The sequence below is a fragment of the Manis pentadactyla genome, chromosome 4, assembly GCF_030020395.1.
Source record: "Manis pentadactyla isolate mManPen7 chromosome 4, mManPen7.hap1, whole genome shotgun sequence".
In the NCBI taxonomy this organism is placed as follows: Eukaryota; Metazoa; Chordata; class Mammalia; order Pholidota; family Manidae; genus Manis; species Manis pentadactyla.
Genome location: NC_080022.1, coordinates 106,369,432 through 106,396,279, shown reverse-complemented (window position 1 = coordinate 106,396,279; position 26,848 = coordinate 106,369,432). Strand labels below are relative to the sequence as shown.

The window sequence follows — 26,848 nt, the reverse complement described above, 5'->3', positions numbered from 1 at the left end:
CAATTATCAAAATTGGAAAAAGAAGAACAAATGAGGCCTAAAGTCAGCATAAGGAGGGACATAATAAAGATCAGAGAAGAAATAAACAAAATTGAGAAGAATAAAACAATAGCAAAAATCAATGAAACCAAGAACTGGTTCTTTGAGAAAATAAAGAAAATAGATAAGCCTCTAGCCAGACTTATTAAGAGAAAAAGAGAATCAACACACATCAACAAAATCAGAAATGAGAATGGAAAAATCACAACAGACTCCACAGAAATACAGAGAATTACTAAAGGCTACTATGAAAACCTATATGCTAAGAGGCTGGAAAACCTAGAAGAAATGGACAACTTCCTAGAAAAATACAACCTTCCAAGACTGACCAAGGAAGAAACATAAAAGTTAAACAAACCAATTATGAGCAAAGAAATTGAAGTGGTAATCAAAAAACTACCCAAGAACAGAACCCCTGGGCCAGATGGATTTACCTCAGAATTTTATCAGAATACAGAGAAGATATAATACCCTTTCTCCTTAAAGTTTTGCAAAAAATAGAAAAGGAGGGAATACTCCCAAACTCATTCTATGAAGCCAACATCACCCTAATACCAAAACCAGGCAAAAACCCCACCAAAAAAGAAAATTACAGACCAATATCCCTGATGAATGTAGATGCAAAAATACTCAATAAAATATTAGCAAACCAAATTCAAATATATATCAAAAGGATCATACACCACGACCAAGTGGGATTCATCCCAGGGATGCTAGGATGGTACAACATTTGAAAATCAATCAACATCATCCACCACATAAACAAAAAGAAAGACAAAAACCACATGATCATCTCCACAGATGCTGAAAAAGCATTCGACAAAATTCAACATCTATTCATGATAAAAACTCTCAGGAAAATGGGTAGAGAGGTCAAGTACCTCAACATAATAAAGGCCATATATGATAAACCCACAGCCAACATCATACTGAACAGCGAGAAGATGAAAGCTTTTCCTCTGAGATCGGGAACAAGACAGGGATGCCCATTCTCCCCACTGTTATTTAACATAGTACTGGAGGTCCTAGCCACGGCAATTAGACAAAACAAAGAAATACAAGGAATCCAGATTGGTAAAGAAGAAGTTAAACTGTCACTATTTGCAGATGACATGATATTGTACATAAAAATCCCTAAAGACTCCACTCCAAAACTACTAGAACTGATATCAGAATACAGCAAAGTTGCAGGATACAAAATCAACACACAGAAATCTGTGGCTTTCCTATACACTGACAATGAGCCAGTAGAAAGAGAAATCAGGAAAAGAATTCCATTCACAATTGCATCAAAAAGAATAAAATACCTAGGAATAAACCTAACCAAAGAAGTGAAAGACCTATACCCTGAAAACAATAAGACACTCTTAAGAGAAATTAAAGAGGACACTAACAAATGGAAACTCATCCCATGCTCTTGGCTAGGAAGAATTAATATCGTCAAAATGGCCATCCTTCCCAAAGCAATATACAGATTTGATGCAATCCCTATCAGATTACCAGCAACATTCTTCAACGAACTGAAACAAATAGTTCAAAAATTCATATGGAAACACCAAAGACCCCGAATAGCCAAAGCAATCCTGAGAAAGAAGAATAAAGTGGGGGAGATCTCAGTCCCCAACTTCAAGCTCTACTACAAAGGCATAGTAATCAAGACAATTTGGTACTGGCACAAGAACAGAGCCACAGACCAGTGAAACAGATTAGAGACTCCAGACATTAACCCAAACATATACGGTCAATTAATATTTGATAAAGGAGCCATGGACATACAATGGGGAAATGACAGTCTCTTCAACAGATGGTGCTGGCAAAACTGGACAGCTATATGTAAGAGAATGAAATTGAATCATTGTCTAACGCCATACACAAGTAAATTCGAATTGGATCAAAGACCTGAATGTAAGTCATGAAACCATAAAACTCTTAGAAAAAAACATAGGCAGAAATCTCTTGGACATAAACATGAGTGACTTCTTCATGAATATATCTCCCTGGGCAAGGAAAACAAAAGCAAAAATGAACAAGTGGGACTATATCAAGCTGAGAAGCTTCTGTACAGCAAAGGACACCATCAATAGAACAAAAAGGTACCCTACAGCATGGGAGAATATATTCGTAATGACAGATCCGATAAAGGCTTGACATCCAAAAATATAAAGAGCTCACACACCTCAACAAACATAAAGCAAATAATCCATTTAAAAAATGGGCAGAGTTGCTGAACAGACAGTTCTCCAAAGAAGAAATTCAGATGGCCAACAGACACATGAAAAGATGCTCCACATCGCTAGTTATCAGAGAAATGCAAGTTAAAACCACAATGAGATATCACCTCACACCAGTAAGGATGGCTACCATCCATAAGACAAACAACAACAAATGTTGGTGAGGTCGTGGAGAAAGGGGAACCCTCCTACACTGCTGGTGGGAATGTAACTTAGTTCAACCATTGTGGAAAGCAATATGGAGGTTCCTCAAAATGCTTAAAATAGACTTAGCATTTGACCCAGGAATTCCACTTCTAGGAATTTACCCTAAGGATGCAGCTCTCCAGTTTGAAAAAGACAGATGCACCCTTATGTTTATCGCAGCACTATAAACAATAGCCAAGAAATGGAAGCAATCTAAGTGTCCATCAATAGATGAATGGATAAAGAAGAAGTAGTACATATACACAATGGAATATTATTCAGCCATAAGAAGAAAACAAATCCTACCATTTGCAACAACATGGATGGAATAGAGGGTATTATGCTCAGTGAAATAAGCCAAGCAGAGAAAGACAAATACCGAATGATTTCACTCATATGTGGAGTATAAGAACAAAAGAAAAACTGAAGGAACAAAACAGCAGCAGAATCACAGAACCCAAGAATGGACTAACAGTTACCAAAGGGAAAGAGACTGGGGAGAATGGGAGGATAGGGAAGGATAAGGGCGGGGAAGAAGAAAGGGAGTATTATGATTAGCATGTATAATGTGGTGGGTGGGGGAAAGGGGAGGGCTTTGCAACACAGAAGACAAGTAGTGATTCTACAACATCTTACTATGCTGATGGACAGTGACTGTTATGGGTTTGTGGGGGGGTATTGGGGTAGGGGAGAGACTAGTAAACATAATGTTCTTCATGTAATTGTAGATTAATGATAACAAAATAAAAAAAAATTTTTTTTAAACATTAAGAAATCAGACATTTAGCTAAGCATTTAAAGAATGGACTTACCATGAATTATGGATTTTGGTATAGTTACCAAAAGATTTACAGCAAATCCTTTCACTGAAGATATTTAAAATTGGATTCAAAGAAAACATGAGAGAATACTAGAGTGAAAACTCCAACACTAACAAATATGAAACAGATGAATTTTAGCTTTTTATATTTTTAATATATACAACTGTTACTTTTCTGATTCATTGAAAAATAGATTTGGTTTTCTAAACACAAATAACATGAAATAAAAATTAAATCAAACAGTAGTTACTTATGTTTCCAGAGACCTATGGATATACAAGACATTCAAGGCCAAAACTGTAAACTTCAAATAATGCTTTTGCCAATGACAGAAACAGAGGGGTTGTAGGGAAGTTTTTAGAAAGTGATCCACTCCCAGGCTTCCCACAATTCACTGGGGATTATGACCAGCAAGCACACAGCTGATTTTAATTGCCATCATGATGCATAGGGAGAGATGTGATATTTGGAGTAACTGGCTTCGAAACAATGAGGGGTTTTAAAGATTAAAGTCAACACTTTAAATTGCACTCCAGACTGAATGAGAAGCTAATACTGACCGTAGAATGCAGGTGTAATATTCTCCATATGTTTTGGCCCTTGTAGTGGAAAGAGATTGAGCCCGCTGCATCACATACAATAAAAACCCAAGGATAGTGCACTATAACATTGTATTTTGAAGGTTAGGAACACAAAAATTATGATGGTAAACAATCCATATAGCGAAAGGTGTTCTTAGATGTAGGAAGTCAATCAATGGACATCTGTGAGGCTTTCTTTACACATAGGCAAGCAGGTTGTTGCAACTAAATGTACTTTGAGTACTTGAAATCTTGGCCTAGAAGTGAATTGGTATACAGCTCCTGATGTTACCTGATAACAGTGGAAATACTGGATGAATCAATAGCTGGCTAGACATTTCAGGTATGAGAAATGACCTCTCAGGCTTCACACCTGAATAAGAGTTCACTGAACACTATAAGATCAAAGTATAAAACTTGAAAAGCAGAACTTAATTCAGTATAGTATATGTAAAGAAATAGTAATGCTTTTGCCAATGACAGAGGCAGAGGGTTTGTAGGGAAGTTTTTTTAGAAAGTGATCCACACCCCGACTTCCCAGAATTCACTGGGGATTATGACCTGCAAGAACTGCAGCTGATTCTAATTGCCATGGTGACACACAGGGAGAGATGTGCTAGTAGAGTATCATATATAATAGCATAGTAAAGAAACAGCACATCCCTAAAAGTAGATAATCCTTGGTGAACTAAATAATAGTAAATGCAAAATCTTACTGGAAGAACTAAAACAAACTAGAAGTAACCTTGTCAGTATGAATGAAAATTCTCCCAATTGTATAGTTTGGTTTTAGCCACTGACATGTGGGACAATTTATGCAATAAAGTATATATTTACAAAGTTTCAACTTCTATTTAGTGGGGGAAACAATTTATTATACCAAAAAAGTATAAATGTGTGACAGATGGTAAGGTTCTTGTTTTCTATTCATGGGCAGGGTCCCTTTTTAGCTGAATGTCTTTCACTTCTTAAAACTATGAACATTGTCACTCATGCCTATTTTCTGAAATTAAACAGATCAATTCTATGATGAAATCCCCTGTAAATTAGGTTACTGAATATTATCTTCCCATTTTGTATCATGCATTATCTACAGTACCACTTTACCTAGAATACTCAAATAGGCCAAAGCTTGGCAAAAATCATTCTGTAATACAACCTTCATATTAAATTCTCTGAATCAGTTTTGTAAAACTTTTATATTTAAATTTATTCAGGTAGGACTTTACAGTGGAAACCATAAAAGAGTATACTGGAAGTGAATTCTTCCATCCTGAGGATTTTAAAATATAAAACTGTTACTTTTCTGATTCATTGAAAAATAGATTTGGTCTTCTAAACAGAAAAAACATTAAATCAAATTATCCATGAATAATTGAGAGAAAGTGAAGTTAAGATGTTCACTTTCTCTCAATTATTTGCTAAATTATGAGTTCTTTATATAGAAACCTAATGATGGATCTCACTGGTTCACCTAAAAACCGGGCAAAACTTTTCATAAGTGTATGTGCTATAGGCAGACTGGTTTATTGTATTACTATATAATATGCAAACCACTTCTTTAAGATTTTTTTTTTACCTGATTAGGAAGTGAATGAATGTACTGTTTACACAGGTAGAAGGCAAGATAAAGGGTGCAATCTGGTAGGTAATAATACTAGATGCAGTCCCTGGAAGGGTAAGGATGAGATCTCTCAGTAGCCAACATTGCAACCTACCTACTTGAAGGGAATAAGGTGGTTTTCTCAAACTGTTGGGGGAAGGCTGGCTACAGTTAGATTTATTAAAAGCTGATTCTAAAATGAGAATTTTCAAAAATGTTATAGGAGCTAGGGTAACTCTGGTTGCTATAGCAAACTCCAATATTTCAGCAACTTAAGAAACTAAAGGTCTAATTCACATCCATTTAATAGTCATAAGTGAAAGCCGTTGGCAGAGAAAGCAAAGTGAAGCTCAGGGGAAAGGGGGCTTCAGAAGCTCTGTGCCATGGGAATCATTCAGAGATTCAAGTCTTTCAGTGTCATCCTAATATCTGGGTAGAAAGGGAAAGAACATGAACAATGCTTGGGAAGTGTTATTAAGGGCCAGGCTCAGGTATGGCCATATATCATTCTGCTCTTGTCCCATGGCTATAAGTCAGTCACACTTTCCCATCTAAGGATAAGAAAGGCTGAAAAATGTTGTCTGACTCTCATAGCCCAAGGAAAGAAAATGAAATGTTTGATGAACAGCTAGTCTTTTTTTGCCACAATAAATGTCACATTTTATTGCTGCCAAAATTGGGGTTGGACATCTGACACTTGTAAGATGTAGCTAATGACACTTTCTCTGCAATTTTAAAATAACACTTACTTTTACTTTTTCTCCTTATTCCATTTTTTCTCCTTAGTTTTCTCTTATCTGCAACTTATTAATCATGTGCATGATTTGGTTGAACTAACTGGGCATATACGTCTTATTTTGAAATATGCATTCACATTCAGAAAGAAAGAAAATTAGTAACAGTATGACATGCATAAATATCTAGTTAAATTGTTTTATAAAACCTAACTGGAAGGCCAACAAACTTTTTCCTGCTTTTCAAAAAAAAAACAATGCAGGACTTTTCCCCAAACAGTTCAAAACTATGGGAAGAATTATAACCAAAATTGGGGATGATGTAATCAATTATTACTTAGATTTTCTTCTTTTTTTGTCTGTAAGAGCCACATGTTTATATTCAAGGCATAATCCAAAAACAGTTTTCACCTACAAAGAAAATTTTAGTGAAAAACAAAATTTTGGAGAAAATTTTATGATAATGAATCAGCAGCAGTCTAGGTGATTGAGACCGAGACCCTCAGGAAAATCCCTTTCTGGCATGATCCCTCTGGCATCACTGCATCGGACATTTTATTCTCATAAGAAGAAAGGGCTTTGAGATGTGGTTTGTGGCTAGACTGCAAGGATCTATTCCTTCCCAGAAGATAAACTATACATATTACATCAAGAAAGGAAAAGTTTAAGGTTTTTGTAAATCTGCGGAAAGACTGTTCTAGAAGTCGTGCTTTCTCTTTAATTTGTATTCAGGAATTGGGGTGGGGGGAGAAGCCTTCCCTTCACTGGTCTGAATTATGGACAAGAGTCGAGAAACATCATTGTCTTTAAACCAGCCCCCAAATGAAGTAAGATAGCAGTGACTAGATTCACTATCTCCTTCACACACAATCCATCCTCAAAGAGGGCAGTAAACAGAGTTAGAACACCTTCCCCCTGTGGAAGGTCATCTGGCAGGTTCCTGCAGAATGAAATTAAGCTGTAGGTCATTACAGCTTAAGCCATCGCTGGCCCACTAAAGCATCTCACCTCTAGGCAAAGGGCAGACCTGGGGTGAGTAGTTAAGCACTGCATTTTATGTAGAAGACTGAAGAGATCAAAAAACCTTTTTGGGGGGCCCTGCCCCTGGCTATTCTTAAATTAGGCTCATTGCAATAATAAATAGATAAAAGTATGTCTAGCTCCCAAAGGGATATATCCCTCATTTTGGCGGTATTAAAACAGTAGTAGATAGTAGTATGGAGGTTAAGAACACTGGATTTGGAATTTAGTTAACCTGAATTCTAACCGTGGTGCCATCAGTTGAACACTGTGGGACTTGGAATAACTTGTTGCAGGAATTAAACCATATAACTATGTACAGGATACAACCAGTGTTCAAGAAACAAGAGTTGTTGTTAGTCATTATTATTGTTATTATTTTGGAGACTCTGACCAGGATATTTTAGATGTTAGTGAGTAGAAGGTGAGGATAAAGATTCTACTTACCAGCGGACAGTTTAAAAGAACTGGGGCTGATTAGACAGAGAAGATGATTTAGAAAGACATTAATCTGAGTACAATTATACTGTAAAGGATCTCGTGGAGGAGTGGTCAGACTTGTTTAGTGAAGCCAGGGGAAGCAGACCCAGGACCACAGCAGAGACAAATTTGGCTTCATACAAGGAAACATTTTGGGTGGATTACAACGAATGAGAAAACAGCATGGATGGCTCCTGAAGGGGTCAGTTCTCCATTCTAGTTACCCAGGATCAAAGAAATTTCCGTGAAGTCATGTGCGGGATTTCAGGGAATTTTAGTTTGTAGACAATGCCTCGGATCAGAGAAGGCTCCAAGAAGCACAGGGTAGAAGCGAGTAAAACCCTGGTCAGCTCGAGACCAGCCTTTTCCAGTCCTCCTCCACTTGTGGTTCTGCCGCTGGAAAATCCTAAAACTTAACCAGAGCAGCTGGGAGCCCCGCCCCGGAGTCGCGGCGCGCACGGACTCTCGTTGCTGTGGCGACGGAAGCAGTTGGCAGGAGGATTCAGAACAGGTCTGTGGGACCGGAAACGAGTTGGTTCAGGAACGGGGCGTGGCCTCGGTTACTGTGGCAGCGGCGACGCTTACTCCCGGCCAGATCCCAGTTTAGACGCCAGGGCTCCTTCCGTCCTTTTCATGGCACCCAAGAAGGAGAAAGGCGGGGCTGCGAGCACCGCTTCTAAGCTATGGGAACCTTCCCTCATCGCTGCACAGTTCAATCAGGTGAGCCCAGAGCCCTGTAAGGCCCCTCTGTTCCCGGGGATGGCAGAGCCCTGCCAGACCCTCCAGACAACGCCGCCAGGCCCGCCCTCTCTTCCAGACGCCACCTCTGCCCCGCCGTAAACTGTACTCGGAACCGCTCAGGCTTGGTGGTTCCTCTCAGGAAACGTCGTAGGGTCCCATCCGCAGAGAGCGGCCCTTAAGGAAAGGAGGAAGGGGGCGCTTGGTGAGTCAGTACCATTTTAAAGAGTGGTGAAAGCTGCGTGGTGGGGAAGAGAGGTGTAGCTCTTGATACCTCATGATCCTTTTCAGGGAAGTCACCCACATTGGCTTTTCAAAATTGTACTGGAATTGTCTCCATGAACTGAGTTCCTCTTGACATCTGAAGGACAGAAATCCTGTCCAGTCAGCTGTACGCTGGCCCATAGTAAGGCTTCAATAAATTCTGTGTGAGAAGAGACATTTCATAAAAGTGAGCCTTCTGTAGATAGGAAAGGATGGCTTTCTTAAAGTAATGCCCTAATACCACCGTATCAAAGTTTTTATGTGTCTTGAAGGTACTGTAGGAGATCAGAGTAATGATGGGTTGGCTGCTAGGCTTATCCACGGGATGGCACACAGGCGATCTACAATTCCCCTGCCACATGACTTAAAATTGAATGGCATCCCAGAACTAACTAGCTCCTGCTCCACTCACACCCACCCTCCTCCAGTGAGTTGGGCCCCCAGGTGGTCTTGTCATCTGCCACCCAAAATTCACTGCAACACTAAGTTTTTTCTAAGTCCAAGGTAACATTTGGAAAGAGGAAGGCTGATTCTAGACATTCCAGCCTGCCATTCCAAAGTACTTTATAAACAGGAAAAAAATGTTTTCTTCCTTTTTTGTGTGTATTTATGAGGCAACAGGGAATTGTACTTAAAGGGAAAATATATCTAAAATCTCACGATGACTTCATGACAAATTTCTCCTTGTCCTAGTTTTCCATGATAGTTGTTTTTTGTTTTTTTTTCTATGAACATTAACTCTGTCTGATATGGAATTCTACCTGGTGAAGAAGTTAATAAAAGTAATTAAGATACTGCTGATGCTGACATGGCATCATGGAATTTCAGGTTATTTCTAAACTTTAGGAATGAAGAACATCAGTAGTTCTCAGTTAACAGTCTCAAATTCTCAAAGATGTTTTTCAAAATGCTCAGTGAAAGCACCCTCTCTTTTGCTTTTATAAATCAGCCCTAGCCAAAATAACTTTTTTCTCCATTTTCTCTGAGCTTGTGTAGGCCAAGTTTAGGCTTGGAGTGAACATTTCTGCTTGAATTATAAACTGCTGAACAACAGAATTTGATGGAGGTGCTGACACTGCATTAACTTTAGTGTTGTAAATATGAAGCTATAATTTTGCTAGTTGTATGGAAAACCTAAAGGCACTATTTTTCTTTATGACTTGAAAACCTGAAATAATATCCAGCATTCTTGATCCTGCTAAAAAATATAATTTCAATAAATCTTATATATTAGTAGAAAGAATTTTAACTCTAATATGTAGTTTTAACTACAAAGAGTAAAAGTCTTTTTGTTGGAATACATATTTTTCATTTCAGGAAAGACAACTGCCCTCCACCTCCTCTCATATTTTTTTTCTCAGCTTGGTTTCACATCTGATCCAAGAGCAAAATTCCCAGGTTAACCCTGAAGTCCACTGCCCAGAGGCATGTCCTAACCACAAATGTAATAGACTCTGAATTTGGGTTAAAGATGACTGCAGAGGTGTGAGTTCCTTATTCTTAGGGTTTAGGGAAGTGCTTTGTATCATAGTGGGTGCTCAAAAAATGCTGTTGCCTTAGCTTCCAGATATTTTCTTTCCATTCAGTTGCTACTCGTGTGCAAATTGTGTTCAGTATGTGTAGTTGAGTATGTATGTGTGTGCTGCTGTGTGTGTGTTGGGTGCAGGACACAGGGAGTCCTTCCTGTCAGTCTTCCATAACCAGTGTTTAGAATTAACTTATTAAAGAATCCAAATCAAATAGTAGTTTTGAACTCATGCTCATACTGAGCTGTCCTAGACTTTAATAAACGTCACAATTTGGTTTCAGTGAATTTACTTGTGTCACTATTTTTCACTGTCCTTTCGAACTGGAATACTTGTCAATTTTTTAGTACATTTTAGTTGATTCTAAAAATTAAAAGTGATAGCAAATAATATGAGGCAGTCTAAGTACTAAGTACTAAATGACAAGATAGAGACTAGAGGTTAGTATTATGAATGTGGGTTGGAGTAGTCAAATAATGCTTTCTAAAATGCTTTCTTTAGCTGGGTCCTAAAGAATGGGTAGAATTTGAGCAGGTAGAATGAAGGATGATTATTTTAGGTAAGGAGACCAATATGTGCCTTAAATAAATCTGGGATATTTAAATTGAAAGAGGGAAAAAATGTAGGTTACACCACATCTGGGTGTTCATTTCTCCTAAACTAATTCTGTCAATTAAATGGTCATTTATTAACTTTGCTGTCCATGTACCAAAACATTTAGCTCATTAATATATGTGAAATATCACACCTCACATTCCATAAAAAAAAACACTTAGATACATTGGCAATAAAACTGTAAAAATACATCTTAGGGTGCACTTGTATGTGACATAGACATTGTATTTACAATTTCCAACAATCCTTAGTAAGTTAAAGATACTTTAGTGTCATAGAAATTAAAATCTTTTCATGCAACTGTCAAGGTAGCCCATATTGGCCACAGTGAGAGGAAAGGGGTTAACCTAAGCACTCAGTGACAGAAGTTACTGTGTGGAGACAAGTTAGTCTAAGATATTTTTATTTGTATTATTTTATCATGGTAAAATGTACATAGCATGAAATTTACCACCCCAACCACTAATGTTCATTCGTTTTAAGTACATTAACTCACATTGTTGTGCAACTGTCACCAGCATGCATCTCTAGAGCTCTTCCATCTTCCCAACTGAAACTACACCCAGTAAATGATTCCCCACACCTCCCTCCCGCAGCTCTTGGGAAGAACAACCATTCTATGAATTTGACTACTCTGGGTAACTCATGTAAATGATATCATACAGTGTCTGTCTTCTTGTGACTGGCTTATTTCACTTAGCATAATGTCCTTAAGGTTCATTCATGATGTAGCATGTATTAAAATTTCCTTGTTTTTAAGGCTTTATAGTATTTCATTGTATATATGGACTAAATTTTCTTTATCCATTCATCCATCAATGGACACTTGGGCTGCTTCCAGCTCTTGGCTATTGTGAATAGTGCTGCTATTAACATGAGTGTACAAGTCCCTGCTTTCGGGTTTTTTGGTGTATATATCCAGAAGTGAAATTGCCGAATCACATGGTAATTCTATGTTGAATTTCTTGAGCAACTGCCATCCCGTTTTCCACAGTGGATCTACCATTACGTATTCCCACCAGCAATGCACAAGTGTCCCAGTTTCTCCACATTCTTACCAATACTTTTTTAAATTCTGGGTTTTAAAGCTATAAAAGCTGTCCTAATGTATGTGAAGTGGTATTTCTTTGTGGTTTTGATTTGCATTTCCCTAATGAATCGTAATATTGAACATTTTTTAGGTATTTCTTGGCCAGTTGTGTATCTTCTTTTGCTCATTTTTTAAATCGAGTTGTTCGGTTTTTTATTGCTGAATTGTAGGAGTCCATTAGATATTCTGGATATCAATCCCTTATCAGATACATGGTTTGCAAATATTTTATCCCATTCCATGGGTTGCTTTTTCACTCTGTTGATAGTGTCTGTTGATGTACACAGTTTTTAATTTTGGTGAAGTTCAATTTATCTAATTTCTCTTTTGTTGCCTGTGCATTTGGTATCATATCCAAGAAATCATCACCAAAGCCAGTGTCATGAAGCTTTTCCTATTTTGTAAGAGTTTTATACTTTTGTGTCTTACATTTAAACCTTTGGTCCATTTTTTGTTAATTTTTATATATGGTGTGAGGTAAAGATCCATCTTCATTATTTTGCATTATTTTTGATATCCAGTTTTCCCAGCACTTTGTTAAAAAGACTGACCTTTCAAAGGGGCGGCAAGTGAGAGTAAACTTGCCACAGAATTTGCTACCATATTGAAAACAGCTTTTTCTTGATTGGGCATACTCTTGGTTGCTTTAAATCTTTGACTGGTTTCAGTTTTCATAAAGTTATTTCAGTCAGTATCTAGTTGTTTCTCTAATGTTTCCATGGAGTACAGAGCCTGGAGCTTTCTAGTCTGCCATCTTGCTGATGTCAGTGACATCTAAGAGATTTTATAATCAATTCTGATCTTTCCATTTCTTCTAAACCTATTATATGACAGGTGATACTGGTAAAGGGGAGATTAGCTGAAGTTTCGTCATGACAATTTAGGAAAATTTTGGAATTTACAGGTTGCATAAGTCCTGCCTCTGAACAATGTCAGATGGCTTCAAAATGACTGAGCTATATATGCTGCAACTGGAATTTTTTGTTATGGTCAGAACTTTTGTGTCAACATGGAAAAACCTCACAAAGTTATCTTTGTTGTGACAGTATGATACTATAGAAAATATTCAGATATACGAATCAGTTTTATTCCTTTCAAATATTATGGATTTTTGTCCCAAATGTGTTATTCAGAAATTTTGAGAGTTGATTTAGATACCTCACAGGTAGACTTTGATTTGGGATTTTGCTAATTTTGATTGTTAATACTTTCATATTTTCAGATTATCTGAGGATGGTTATTTCTTTTCATTTGTTCCTAGCTTAAGGTCTCATTTTTATGTGTAGGAAAATGGCAGCCATAACTTATGAGATCCGTTACAGAAGACATCAAAAAATAAAAAAGAGAGAAAAAACTTTATGGCAATTCATATACCCCTTAATCTAGCCAGTTTCACTGTTCCAATTCACTGATTTCATTTTTTTAATGATGAGTTCAAGTCCCTAATACCCAATTTAAGGGACTGGATGCTCTTATTGTCATTTGCTTTACATTTATCATTAGGACATAACTTCTTGATAAAGCCTTCTTCTTCAATATAAATATCTGCATATATAAAAATATTTGGAAACATCTACTATAATATATTATTGTATTGTATTATTAATGAGACATGTGGTCTTTTTTTAAGAGGCAAACTTAGAAGTTCGTTTTATTTCTTAAGTGTATCTTTTATTGAAGTATAGATTATATATAATATTATATTGGTTTCAAGTATACAACACAATGATTTAACAGTACACACATCATTCAATCATCTCCCCAACTAGTGCAGTTACTATCTGTCAACATAGGAAGATGTTACAGAATCATTGGCTTTATGCTCCATTCTGCACAACCATCTCTGTGACCAACTTATATTAAGATTGAAATTTCTGTGCCCCTTTATCTCCCTCACCCACCCCACTCACCCACACCACAACCCCTTCCCTATGGTAACCATCCTTCACTTCTCAGGGTCTATGAGTCTATGAGGTCTTGCTTCCAATTTCTATATTTTCATTCTCAATGTACATTTCCCATTTTCAGATAAATAATGATTTTTGTATCAAAAACATAAATTGATGCTACACCTGGTAGTACTTTCCTTTGCACTACTCAGAGGTGGAGATTCCCAGGGTACCTGGGCTACCCTCCTCCTTTTATACAACTGAGGATCCGAGCATTTCAAGGTCTGGTCCGAAGACATGCAGTGATTTAGCACAAGAGGGGCCAGATATGAACTGTATGTGTGGTAAGTATAGCATTTTCTGTAGACCTTGTAATTTGATTTTACTTATGTCAGTCTCCAAAACAGTGTTAAGAGGTAGGTATTATTACAGTAGAACAAGTTATTTAAGGAATGTCTATTCAAAAGTTATTTGATTAGTACTTGAATTTGAGATTCTAATGTTGCTAAAACCAATAAATAAATATGAAAAGAGTAGTTATTTTACCTGAAAATAAACTTCATCCTTATATCATTCATACTCTGACTCTCATAGTTAACATTCAGAAGAAAGGCCATAGCATTTTCTTTCCATATTCAACTCTAAGGCTTCTTTCCAAGACAATTTAAAGTAGGAAAATTAGAAATATTTGAATGTCTTGATTAGGAAAAAAATTGTTTTATTATCTCCAAAAACAGTGCTGCTTGTTTTTTCTAAGAGCTTTATAGCTTTACGTCTTTCTTCTGCTACCTGAAAGTATGCTGCTTTTCCTGTTTGTGTCTCTCCATGCTTGTAGCATCATATTTTCAGACCACCTCCATCTCTCAGCTTTCCAGTTTCTGTCAATGGCACTGTAATTCTCAGAGTCTCGAAAGCCCACCTATGAGTTACTGGACCTGTTATTCAGTCTGCCTCTAAGTCTTCTTGATATTTCTCTTATATTCTCACTTCTATCTCTTCTCCATTCTCATGTTATCATTCAAGCCCAGGCCTGTGTATTTTGATCCCTGAAATTTTACAAGAGCTGCTTACTTCTACTAACTATAGAATCACCTATTCCTGTTTATCAAACCAATGACCATCTTACCTTTCCTAAACACTGCTCACACCATGTTCACTCCCAGCTCAAGAACTATCAGTGACAACCTGTAATCCAAAAATCTGATCATCCTAGCTTTTTCAACCCTAGCTTTGGCAGCGCATTTAATCTGGTTCCATCTAACTATCAAATTGAATCACTACAGACCAGACGGTCTCCTCACTGCAGCACAGACACCTGCAGCAAAGACAATGAGCTCCTGGAGAAAGCCCAGCTCTGGGAACAGACCAGTCTAAGTATTGAATCCTGATTCTGAAATGTGTAATGGATGACCTAGGGCAACTTTCTTCCCTTCTCTAAACCTTGTTTTCCTTTTGCCACATGGAGATAATAATATCCACTGCAAAGGCTTACTGTGAAGATTAAATGATTTTTACTTCATTTCATAAATATTTCTATAGCATCTGGCATCTAGTAACCATTCAGTAAATGAGTTCCCTCCCTCCATCCTCCTCTTTCACTTATTTTAGTCTCATTGCTTGGAATGAATTTCCACTTTGTCTCTCTTTGTCATACCCATTCTTTGAGGCATTTATGAAGCCATGTCTTACAGGAAGCTCTCCCAACTACCTTAACCCACATTTATATTTATCTCTCCTCACTTTGGCTCTAGTCTCTATCTTGTAATTGGTACTTACTTAAACTATTTTCTATGATTTCATGTTTTATAGAGTTTAAGTTTGATGTGAGGTACTTAATAGCAAAATCATATTTTATGCTCCTTATGTCTACCCCATAATAACTAGCTTAGCTATAGGAACATGGTATCACACTCAAAGTATATATGGAATTAATTCACTGTTCACTTTGAAACTTGAGGAAAGCTATATTGTGGAAACCATGCTTTCTAAGAGAAGAGGGAGGGATGGAAAACATTTGTATCAGAAAACATCACAGCAGGTACCGTGACGAGAAGAGAGCTAGGCAGTGATACCAATTCACTTTTCAGGGATACTTCATCTGCCATCCAGGAGACATTCCAGTGAAAGTTCTTTATAACATTTAGTTAGCTGTCTCTCCATATTACATTTCATTTGAGAAATAATATTTTTCTCTTATTAAATGTAGCTTATGACAATAGCTGAGTTGTACACACTTGAAAAATAATAATGGAATTTGTTGGAGTCTTGAACAAAGCTTATTATTCTTGTAAAGTTTATAAAGTGGATAAGGGTTCAAGATAGGTATTACTGAAATGTTAATATCCCAGACTCTTAAAAAAATGTTATAAAATATATAGATACTAGGATGATAATAAACTGAGACTAAGCAGGTTTTTTTGGGGGAAAGTGTTCAATCAAATTTAACTGCTTAAGCCATTAAAAATGTAGTTTGCTAGAAAGGAAAATATATTTTATTGGACAGAATCTTTGAACAATTTTTGAGAGGCATTGAAGGATTTTTCAACTTTTTTGATCTTAAACAGTAAGCTATTTCTCATGGTAGTGTAAATTTAAGACTTACTGGAAATACTTATAATACGAGCTGAAGACTGATGTCTGGCAGCAAACATATCCCTAAAACTGGGTTGGTTTTTATTAGTATATTCTCTGAAATATGCTTTCATTGATATTTACAAAACAAATTGCCAATTCACATAAAGATTGTTTTAATAAAAGCCAAAGAAAACAACTGAGTTGCTAGGAAGAATGTTAAGTGGGAAATGGACTTTTCATAACCTCACATTATAATTCCTCTTTTTGGACAAAAATGTATTATTTGAATGAGTTTGGAACCAAAAGGTACTAGCATGTCAAAATATCCACATAGATGTGGTGTGTGATCATTTTTATTGCAAAAGAAAAATATTAAATATAAGTAACATGTAAGTATTGCCAGTATGAGTTTGACAACATCCTAGGAAAATGTTAGTTAAGAAATGGTGAATGTTGACCATGTTTCAGCTCTAACCATAGAAACCATTATTGGCTCCCAGCTATCTACAGGATAAAATCCAAGGGGTTCTGATTGCTTTTCACAGCCCTTACTAACTTGGCCTTTCTCTGCCCATCCATCTTTATCTCCCTTTACTTCAGTTGAATGGTCTCTGTGGTATCCCAAAGCATACTCTGACCATACCCAGGCAGTTTCCTGGCCTGCAGATCTCCCTGCCTCCGTCCAACTCTTTCTCGTTAAAATCCCCCCCTGTATCTTCCAGAAAGGAGTTCAAGCCACCCATTCTGGCCCTCACTGACTTTTCTCTCTCCACTACATTATTTCAGTGAGTGTTGTTTTTAACACTATCCTACTTTGAGCTGTGGTCCAAAATTTCAGTGTTTTTTTTTTTTTTACTACATTTACATTCCTTGCAATACTATGAATTCCTGGAGGGTAACAGAAGGGTAATCTTCAGGAAATACCCATTGAATTAAATTCATTGACTGTATTCTATTATATTTTACTGGAAACATCCTGTGTGTGTGGCCTCTGCCAGCTGCCCTAACTTTTTCTTGTATCTCTTCTTTGAGTTCCAGAATTAGTTACAACCCATTGGTCATAGAACTTAAATTGAAAAAAATCTCATAGCCTTAGTTTTGCATCCAAAAAATAGGGACAGTGGTCATACCTCCCATCCAGATATTAAAAAGATTGCTGAGAGAATTTAAAGGCACCTAGAACATAGTATGTCAGACTTCACACATCTCCAGATTTTCCCAGACTCCAGATTTTCCCCTTCAAACCTACTCTTTACCAGGTCTTCACCTTCTCATTGAATGTGTCACCATTCACCCAGTGAGTGACTGGGGCCAAAAACCTTGTGTTTGATATTTACAAAACAAATTGTCAATTGTAAATATTGTGTTTTCCTCCTTTTCTGCACCCCATAATTGATTTTTAGTAAGTTCCATTTGTTCTACCTTTGAAATGTATCTAAAATCTATCTCTTGGCACCACCCTACTGCTACACCCTAATCCAAGCCACCATCATCTCTTACCTAAACTACAAGTAGCTCAAGTGCTTCAGAATTTAGTCTCTTTCTCCTATTCTCGCTGTCCCAGAGTCTTGTCAAATATAACAGCCAGAGTGTTCTTTCAATACACAAGACTGAGTAAAATCTTAATGCTTTACTATGGCCAAAAAACATCCTGTGTGTGACCTCTGCCAACCACTCTGACTTCATCTTGTATCTTCTGTGACTCACCCTTTCCCTTAGTCCATAGTAACCACACTGGCCTTTTTGCTGATCTTCAAATCCATTGGAAAAAGATCTCCACCTTAGAGAATTGGCTCTGGCTATGCCCTCTGCCCAAAATGAGCCTTCCCAAGATAGTCACATGAGTTACTCCCTTCGGAATTCTCTTCAAATGTCTCCTTCTCTGACTACCCTATTTAAATGACACCATCACACTCTATCCACTTACCCTGATTCGGTTCCAGACCTTCTACTTTACATATATCCCATTATTGTCTGTTTCCCTCCATGTGAATGTAAACTCCATGAGGGCTGGGGTTTATCTTACTCACTGATATATCGCCAACTCCTGACTTGTAGAGGGGCTCAAATAACTGCTGAATGAGGGATAATAGGTACTCAGTAAGGAAGAGCTATTAGTAATAACAGTATTAATATACTTATTGAGCTGGTAAGAAAATTAAATAACATATATGAAAGAATGTAAAACACTATAAAGCCTGATATAAATATTTATAATTATTACTACTTTTACGTATTTCCATATGGATGTTATACATGTTCTTCAGACTCAATATGATTAAAACTTCAGACTCAATAGGTGCTATCCTATTCATTGAGTCAGAAATCATCCTTGAATCTTCTTTTCAAATATCAAATTGTTCAGCAATTCCTATTACTTCTACTTTCTATTTCAGTTCCTTCCTTTTTATCTCCCATAACTTCTAGCACCATGACAGACACCTTCTAACCTTCCTTCTTGCCTGCCTTCATCCAGGGGTAAAAATTCATAGTATGTTAACTTGTACAGTTATATGTAAATCAACACAGAAATAAAAAAATTCAAACCACCTTTTATTCTCTATAGAAATTAAACTATGTGTACCTTATGAAACTGCTTATAGATGATATAATTTTTAGTAATTATCATTCCTCACACTTTTCTAACAATTTCAAAATCACTTCTTGGAGTGGAAACAGGCATAGCAGCTGGGAAGCAAGAAACAACTCTTTCCTTTCTCCAGGCACCAACACCACTCCACTGCAACCCCTGACATTGCTCCAGGGGCTGAGCAGCTCCAGAGAGTAGAGCTTCTGGGCACTAGAGGGTGCCACATACACCTATGAAACATCAAAAGAACATAGTACAAAGCAAAATTATGAATACACCAGAGAAAGACTCAAATGAAATCGACCTCATGAATCTTCCTGAAAGAGATTTCAAAATAAAAATCATTAACATGCTCATGGAGGTACAGAAAAATATTCAAGAACTCAGGAATGAATTCCAATCAGAGATCCAATCATTACAGAACACAGTATCAGAAAACTAACATACAATGGAAGGTTTTAAAAGCAGATTAGATACAGGGGAAAATATAATGAATGAAATAGAAATTAGAGAAGAGGAATACGAAGAAGCTGAGGCACAGAGAGAAAAAAGGATCTCTAAGAATGAAACAATATTGAAAGAACTCTGTGACCAATCCAAAAAGAACAATATTCAATTTATAGGGGTACCAGAAGAAGAAGAGAGGAAAAGAGGGGTAGAAAGTGTCTTTGAGGAGATAATTGCTAAAAACTTCCCCAGTTTGGGGAAGGAGATAGTCTCTCAAGCCATGGAGGTGCAGAGATCTCCCAACACAAGAGACCCAAAGAAGACAACACCAAGACATATAGTAATTAAAATGGCAAAGATCAAGGATAAGGACAGAATACTAAAAGCAGCCAGAGAGAGAAATAAGATCACACACAAAGGAAAGCCCATCAGGCTATCATCAGACTTCTCAGCAGAAACCATACAGGCCAGAAGGGAGTGGCATGATATATTTAATGTAATGAAGCAGAAGGACCTCGAAACAAAAATACTTTATCCAGAAAGATAATCATTTAAATTTGGAGGGATTAAACAATTGCCAGATAAGCAAAAGCTGAGAGAATTTACCTTCCACAAACCATCTCTACAGTGTATTTTGGAGATACTGTTATAGATGGAAGTGTTCCTAAGTTTTAATAGCTGTCACCAGAGGAAATAAAAGCACACAGTAAAGAAAGTAGAACAGGTAATTACTAAGCAAATGCAAAATTAAATCATCTACCCCCAAAGTCAATCAAGGGATAGACAAAGGAATGCCTAATATATAAAGAACAGAGAAGAAAGAAAATGGAGGAGAAAAAAAGAACCTTTAGATTGTGTCTGTAATAGCATACTAAGTATGTTAAGTTAAACTCTTAGATAGTAAGGAATTTACCCTTGAACCTTTGGTAATCATGAATTTAAAGTCTGCAATGACAATAAGTACATATCTATTGATAATCACCTTAAAAGTAAATGGTCTGAATGCACCAATAAAAAGGCATAGAGTCAGTGAATAGAGTAAAAAACATGACCCATCTATATGCTGCCTACAAAAGACTCACTTGAAACCCAAAGACATACACAGACTAAAAGTGAAGGGATGGAAAAAGATACCTCATGCAAGTAATAGGGGGAAAAAAAGCAGAAGTTGCAGTACTTGTATCAGACAAAATAGACTTCAAAACAAAGGAAGTCACAAGAGACAAAGAAGGACATTGATTGCATAATAATAAAACAGTCAATCCAACAAGAAATATAACCATTATAAATATCTATGCACCCAAACACAGGCACACCTACCTATGTGAAACAAATACTAACAGAATTAAAAGGGGAAATAAAATGCAATGCATTTATTCTAGGAGACTTCAACACTCCACTCACTCTAAAGGACAGGTCAACCAGACAGAAATAATTAAGGAGGCAGAGACACTGAAAAACACATTGGAACAGGTAGACCTAACAGACATCTACACAACTCTCTACCCAAAAGCAGCAGAATACACATTCTTCTCAAGTGCCCATGGAACATTTCTAGGTCATATACTAGGCCACAAAAAGAGCCTTGGTAAATTCAAAAAGATTGAAATTGTACCACCCAGTTTCTCAGACCATAAAGGTATGAAACTAGAAATAAATTACACAAAGAAAATGAAAAATCCCACAAACACATGGAGGCTTCACAACACGCTCCTAAATAACAAATGAACCAATCACCAAATAAAGCGAAGGCCGTGTTAAGAGAAAAGTATATTGCAATACAGGCCTACCTCAGGAAAGAAGAATAATCCCATATGAAGAGTCTAAACTCACAATTAACGAAACTAGAAAAAGAAGAGTAAATGAGGCCCAACGTCAGTAGAAGGAGGGACATAATAAAGATTGGAGCAGAAATAAATAAAATCAAGAAGAAAAAAACAATAGAAAGAATGAATGAAAGCAAGAGCTGGTTCTTCGAGAAAAACAAAGTAGATAAAATAAATAAATAAAAATAAATAAATAAATAAAAATCAAATGAAAAAAAAAAGTAGATAAACACCTAGCCAGACTTATCAAGAAAAAAGGACAGTCTACACACATAAACAGAATCAGAAATGAAAAAGGAAAAATATCTATGGACACCACAATACAAAGAATTATCAGAGAATACTATGAAAACTTATATGATAACAAATTGGATAACCTAGTAGAAATGGACAACTTTCTAGAAAAATACAACCTTCCAAGGCTGACTCAGAAAGAAACAGAAAATCTGAACAGACCAGTTACCAACAATTAAATTGAACTGTTAATCAAAAACCTACCTAAGAACAAAACTCCTGGACCAGATGGCTTCACCGCTGAATCTTATCAAACATTTAGTGAAGACCTAATAGCCATTCTTCTTAAGTTTTCCAAAAATTAGAAGAAGAGGGAATACTTGAAGCTGATTCTATAAGGCCAGCATTATTCTAATACCAAAACTAGGCAAAGACAATACAAAAAAAGAAAATTACAGACCAATATCCCTGATGAATAGAGATACAAAAATACTCAACAAAATATTAGCAAACTTAGTTCAAAAATATATCCAGAAAATCATCCATCATGGTCAAGTAAGATTTATTCCAGGAATGCAAGGATTGTACAGTATAAGAAAACCCATCAAGATCATCCACCACATTAACAAAAGAGGGACATAAACCACAGGATAATCTCCATAGATCCCAAAAAAGCGTTTGACAAAATTCAATATCCATTCATGATAAAAACTCTCAACAAAATGGATATAGAGGGCAAGTACCTCAACATCATAAAGGCCATATATGAGAAACCCACAGCCAACATCATACTTAACAGCGAGATACTGAAAACCTTTCCTTTAAGATCGGGAACAAGACAAGGTTGCCCACTCTCTCCACTCTTATTCAACATAGTTCTGGAGGTCCTTGCCACATCAATTAGACAACACAAAGAAATAAAAGGCCTCCAGATTGGTGTGGAAGAAGTTAAACTTCCTGTTTGCAGATGACATGACATTGTACATAAAAAAAACCTAAAGAATCCACTCCAAAACTACTAGATCTAATATCTGAATTCAGCAAAGTTGCAGGATACAAAATTAATACACAAAATCTGTTGCATTCCTATACACTAATGATGAACTAGAAGAGGGAGATATCAGAAAAACAATTCCATTCACAATTGCAACAAAAAGAATAAAGTACCTAGCAATTAACCTAACCAAGAAAGTGAAAGACCTATACTTTGAAAACTACAAGACACTCATAGGAGAAATTAAAGTAGATACCAATAAATGGAAACATCCCGTGCTCATGGATAGGAAGAATTAATATTGTCAAAATTGCCATCCTGCCTAAAGCAATCTACAGATTCAGTACAATTCCTATCAAAATACCAACACCATTCTTCCATGAACTAGAGCAAATAATTTTAAAATTCATATGGAACCACAAAAGACCTTGAACAGCCAAAGCAATCCTGAGAAGGAAGAATAAAGCTGAGCAGATTATGTTCCCCAACTTAAAACTCTACTACAAAGCCACAGTAATCAAGACAATTTGGTATGGGCACAAGAACAGAACCATAGACAAATGGAACAGACTAGAGAGCCCAGATCAATTAATAACCAATAAAGGAGCCATGGATGTACAATTTGACAAACTCTTCAACAACTGGTGTTGGCAAAACTGGACAGCTACATGCAACAGAATGAAATTGCATGATTGTTTAACCCAATACATAAAAGTAAACTCAAAATGGATCAAAGACATGAATGTAAGTCATGAAACCATAAAACTCTTAGAAGAAAACATAGTAAAAAATCTCCTGAATATAAACATAAGCAACTTCTTCCTGAATGCATCTCCTTGATCAAGGGAAACAAAAGCAAAAATGAACACATGATACTACACCAAACTAAAAAGCTTTTGTATGGCAAAGGACACCATAAACAGAACAAAAAAGGCATCCTACAGTATGGGAGAATATATTTGTAAATGACATATCTGACAAGGGGTTAACATACAAAATATATAAAAAACTCACAAGCCTCAACACCCAAAAAGCAAATAACCCAATTAAAACATAGGTGAAGGATATGAACAGACAATTCTCCAAAGAAATTCAGATGGCCAACAGACACATGAAAAGATGCTCCACATCACTAATTATCAGGGAAATGAAAGTTAAAACCACAATGAGATATCACCTCACACCATAAGGATGGCCAGCATCAAAAAAACTAACAACAACAAATGCTGGCAAGGATGCAGAGAAAGGGGAACACTCCTACACTGCTGGTGGGAATGTAAGCTAATTCAACCATTGTGGAAAGCAATATGGAGGTTCCTCAAAAACTAAAAATAGAAATACCATTTGACCTGGAATTCCCACTCCTTGGAATTTACCCAAAGAATTCAAGTTCTCAGGTTCAAAAAGACATATGCATCCCTATATTTCTCACAACACTATTTACAATAGCCAAGATATGGAAGCAACCTAAGTGTCCATCAGTAGATGAATGGATAAAGAAGTTGTGGTACATATACACAATGGTATACTATTCGGGCATAAGAAAGAAACAAATCCTACCATTTGCAACAACATGGATGGAGCTGGAGGATATTATGCCCAGTGAAATAAGTCAGGTGGAGAAAGACAAATACCAAATGATTTCCCTCATTTGTGGAGTATTACAACCAAGCAAAACTGAAGGAACAAAACCGCAGGAGACTCACAGACTCCAGGAAGGGACTAGAGGTTACAAAAGTGGAGGGGTGAGGGAGGGCAGATGGGAAGGGAGGGGAGGGAGAAGTGGATTGAGGGGTGTTATGTTTAGTATACATGGTGTGAGGGGTCACAGGGAATACAGTGTAGCACAGAGAAAGCAAATAGTATCTCTGCGGCATCTTACTACACTGATGGACAGTGACTGCAATGGGGTATGGGTGGGGACTTGATAATAGGGGCAAATGTATAACCACATTATTTTTTTCATGTGAAACCTTCATAAGGGTTTATATCAATAATACCTTAATAAAGAATTTTTAAAAATCACTTGTTGGTTTTAGAAGTCCTGGTGGAGTCTGTGGGTGATGTGGTTTTTACTCCGTAGATGTGGCCCTTGTCTGAGCAATGAGGTGATATGAGAATGTACATAGGCTCTTCCCATAACTTTCTGTTTAAATTGACAATCATTATTATGTAATTTATAGTTCTCTGTACATAATTTCTCCTAATATCAGCAATATTGTTCACTGTACTAAAGGCTCCTTCAGCTTTTGAACTTTTAATAGTTACATTGACAGATTTTCTAGTCTTCCTAATATTGTCTGAGATTTTTATATATTCACATATTTTATATATTTATTTATTTTCAATTAAGTCACAAAACCATTTCTTGGAATGTCATATCTAATTACTTGGTTCAATTTTATAAAATTTTGATCACCTAAAATCTTTGTTTACAAACATTGTGGCTAATGTTTAGGACTGAATAAACTGGAAGAGGTTAGTAATTCATCACACTTTTCATTTTTTGTCAAAATGATAAACCCATTTCTATACAATTTATCTATCTGCCTTTCAACTGTAATTTATGTTTAGTTTTATTTCAAGTACCATTTATTTCTTTGTTTCTGTACATCTGCTTCTCTTTCATAGTTTGCTTTATTAGTTTTAAATGAGCAACATATTTTCATTTCTTTCTTATAAAGCTAAGGAAAGTATTGACATTTCTATTAGAATATTTTGTTAAAGTTAGATCCCTAAAAGTTAATTTCACTTTTCCAAATGCTTAACTACTCACATTTTACAATTTACACGAAAAGGAACACATAAGTTTTGGCATGATTTCCACTCAGTGGGTGCCATTCTAGTATGATAGTTTGCCCTTTGGGGTACTAATATTTTTCTAATGTTCAGTCCCAGCCTCTCTTAACATATATTATGTAATTATCTCTCATGTTTATTTAGTACATAGAAAATTTATCAAGAAAATATTTACATTGACTTATATGATACACATCTTTTATTGCCTAAGGATATAATGAATATAACAAGTTAAGAAAAACTAAAACATGTGAAACTTTTTCCAAAATGTGGGCTGAAACCCCAGACTTTCTCCATGTCACCACTCTGGTACTGTTTTCACATAAATGTTACTCAGTGAAAACATTTTCTGGTACCTATTCAAAAATGTGATACATCACAGATGCTTTTTCATTAGTCCCACCAGATCAACAAAAACACTTACCTACCTTCAGTGTCTTAAATTTTGCATAGTAGGTATTATTAAAACACATTTACATAAAACTTTTAAATCAATAGTGATTAAAATTTTACTGCTTTGATTTTTATACATTTTCCAAAAGGCTGCTTTATCATTTCAATAGATAAATGCTTTGCCATGGTCAGGACCGTAAATCTACATTGTAATGATACACCAATGTAGATAATTATTTTTTGAAGTACAACTAAGTAATTCATTTCTAAAATGTTCACTTATGTTTATATAATAGATTATGTTGAGTTCTGATATATTTAAAAATCTTTTGTAATTTATTCACAAACTTTGATAAAAAGTTTTTATTTCTAATATTTTACTACATGAAACTAATTATATTCTTTAACTTTTCTTTTATTAATGATTGCAAAATTTCTTTATTGGAATTAACGATTGCAAAATTTCTTTATTGGAATCATGAATTTTAATAAAACACAATAGCCACTTTGACTTATAAAAGTGTTTTGCCTGTTAACTTTTTTTTTTTTTGAGAGGGCATCTCTCATATTTATTGATCAAATGGTTGTTAACAACAATAAAATTCTGTATAGGGGACTCAATGCACAATCATTAATCAACCCCAAGCCTAATTCTTAACAGTCTCCAATCTTCTGAAGCATAACAAACAAGTTCTTACATGGTGAACAAATTCTTACATAGTGAATAAGTTCTTACATGGTGAACAGTGCAAAGGCAGTCATCACAGAAACTTTGGGTTTTGATCACGCATTATGAACTATAAAGAGGTCAAATATGAATATTCGTTTGATTTTTATACTTGATTTATATGTGAATCCCACATTTCTCCCTTATTCTTATTATTGTTATTATTATTATTATTTTTAATAAAATGCTGAAGTGGTAGGTAGATGCAAGATAAAGGTAGAAAACATAGTTTAGTGCTGTAAGAGGGCAAATGTAGATGATCAGGTGTGTGCCTGTAGAGTAAGTATTAATCCAAGCTAGACAAGGGCAACAAAACATCCACGGATGCAGAAGATTTCTCTCAAAGCAGGGGGGTTGAGGTTCTAAGCCTCACCTCTGTTGATCCCCAATTTCTCACCTGATGGCCTCCCTGCGACTGTGCCTGTCTTAGGTTGTTCCTCCCTTGAG

At 36.2% G+C, this 26,848-nt stretch overlaps 1 protein-coding gene across 1 annotated transcript in view; it reads left to right on the top strand.

The window, feature by feature from the left end:
* The first annotated feature begins 7,887 nt into the window (after positions 1–7,887).
* SPAG17 (sperm associated antigen 17) overlaps positions 7,888–26,848 on the top strand; it is a 262,478-nt gene continuing 243,517 nt past the window's right edge. The window contains exon 1 of the mRNA XM_057500594.1: positions 7,888–8,415. Within this exon, the coding sequence (XP_057356577.1) occupies positions 8,329–8,415 (87 nt within the window). The 5' untranslated portion in view covers positions 7,888–8,328. The remainder of the gene's footprint in view (positions 8,416–26,848) is intronic.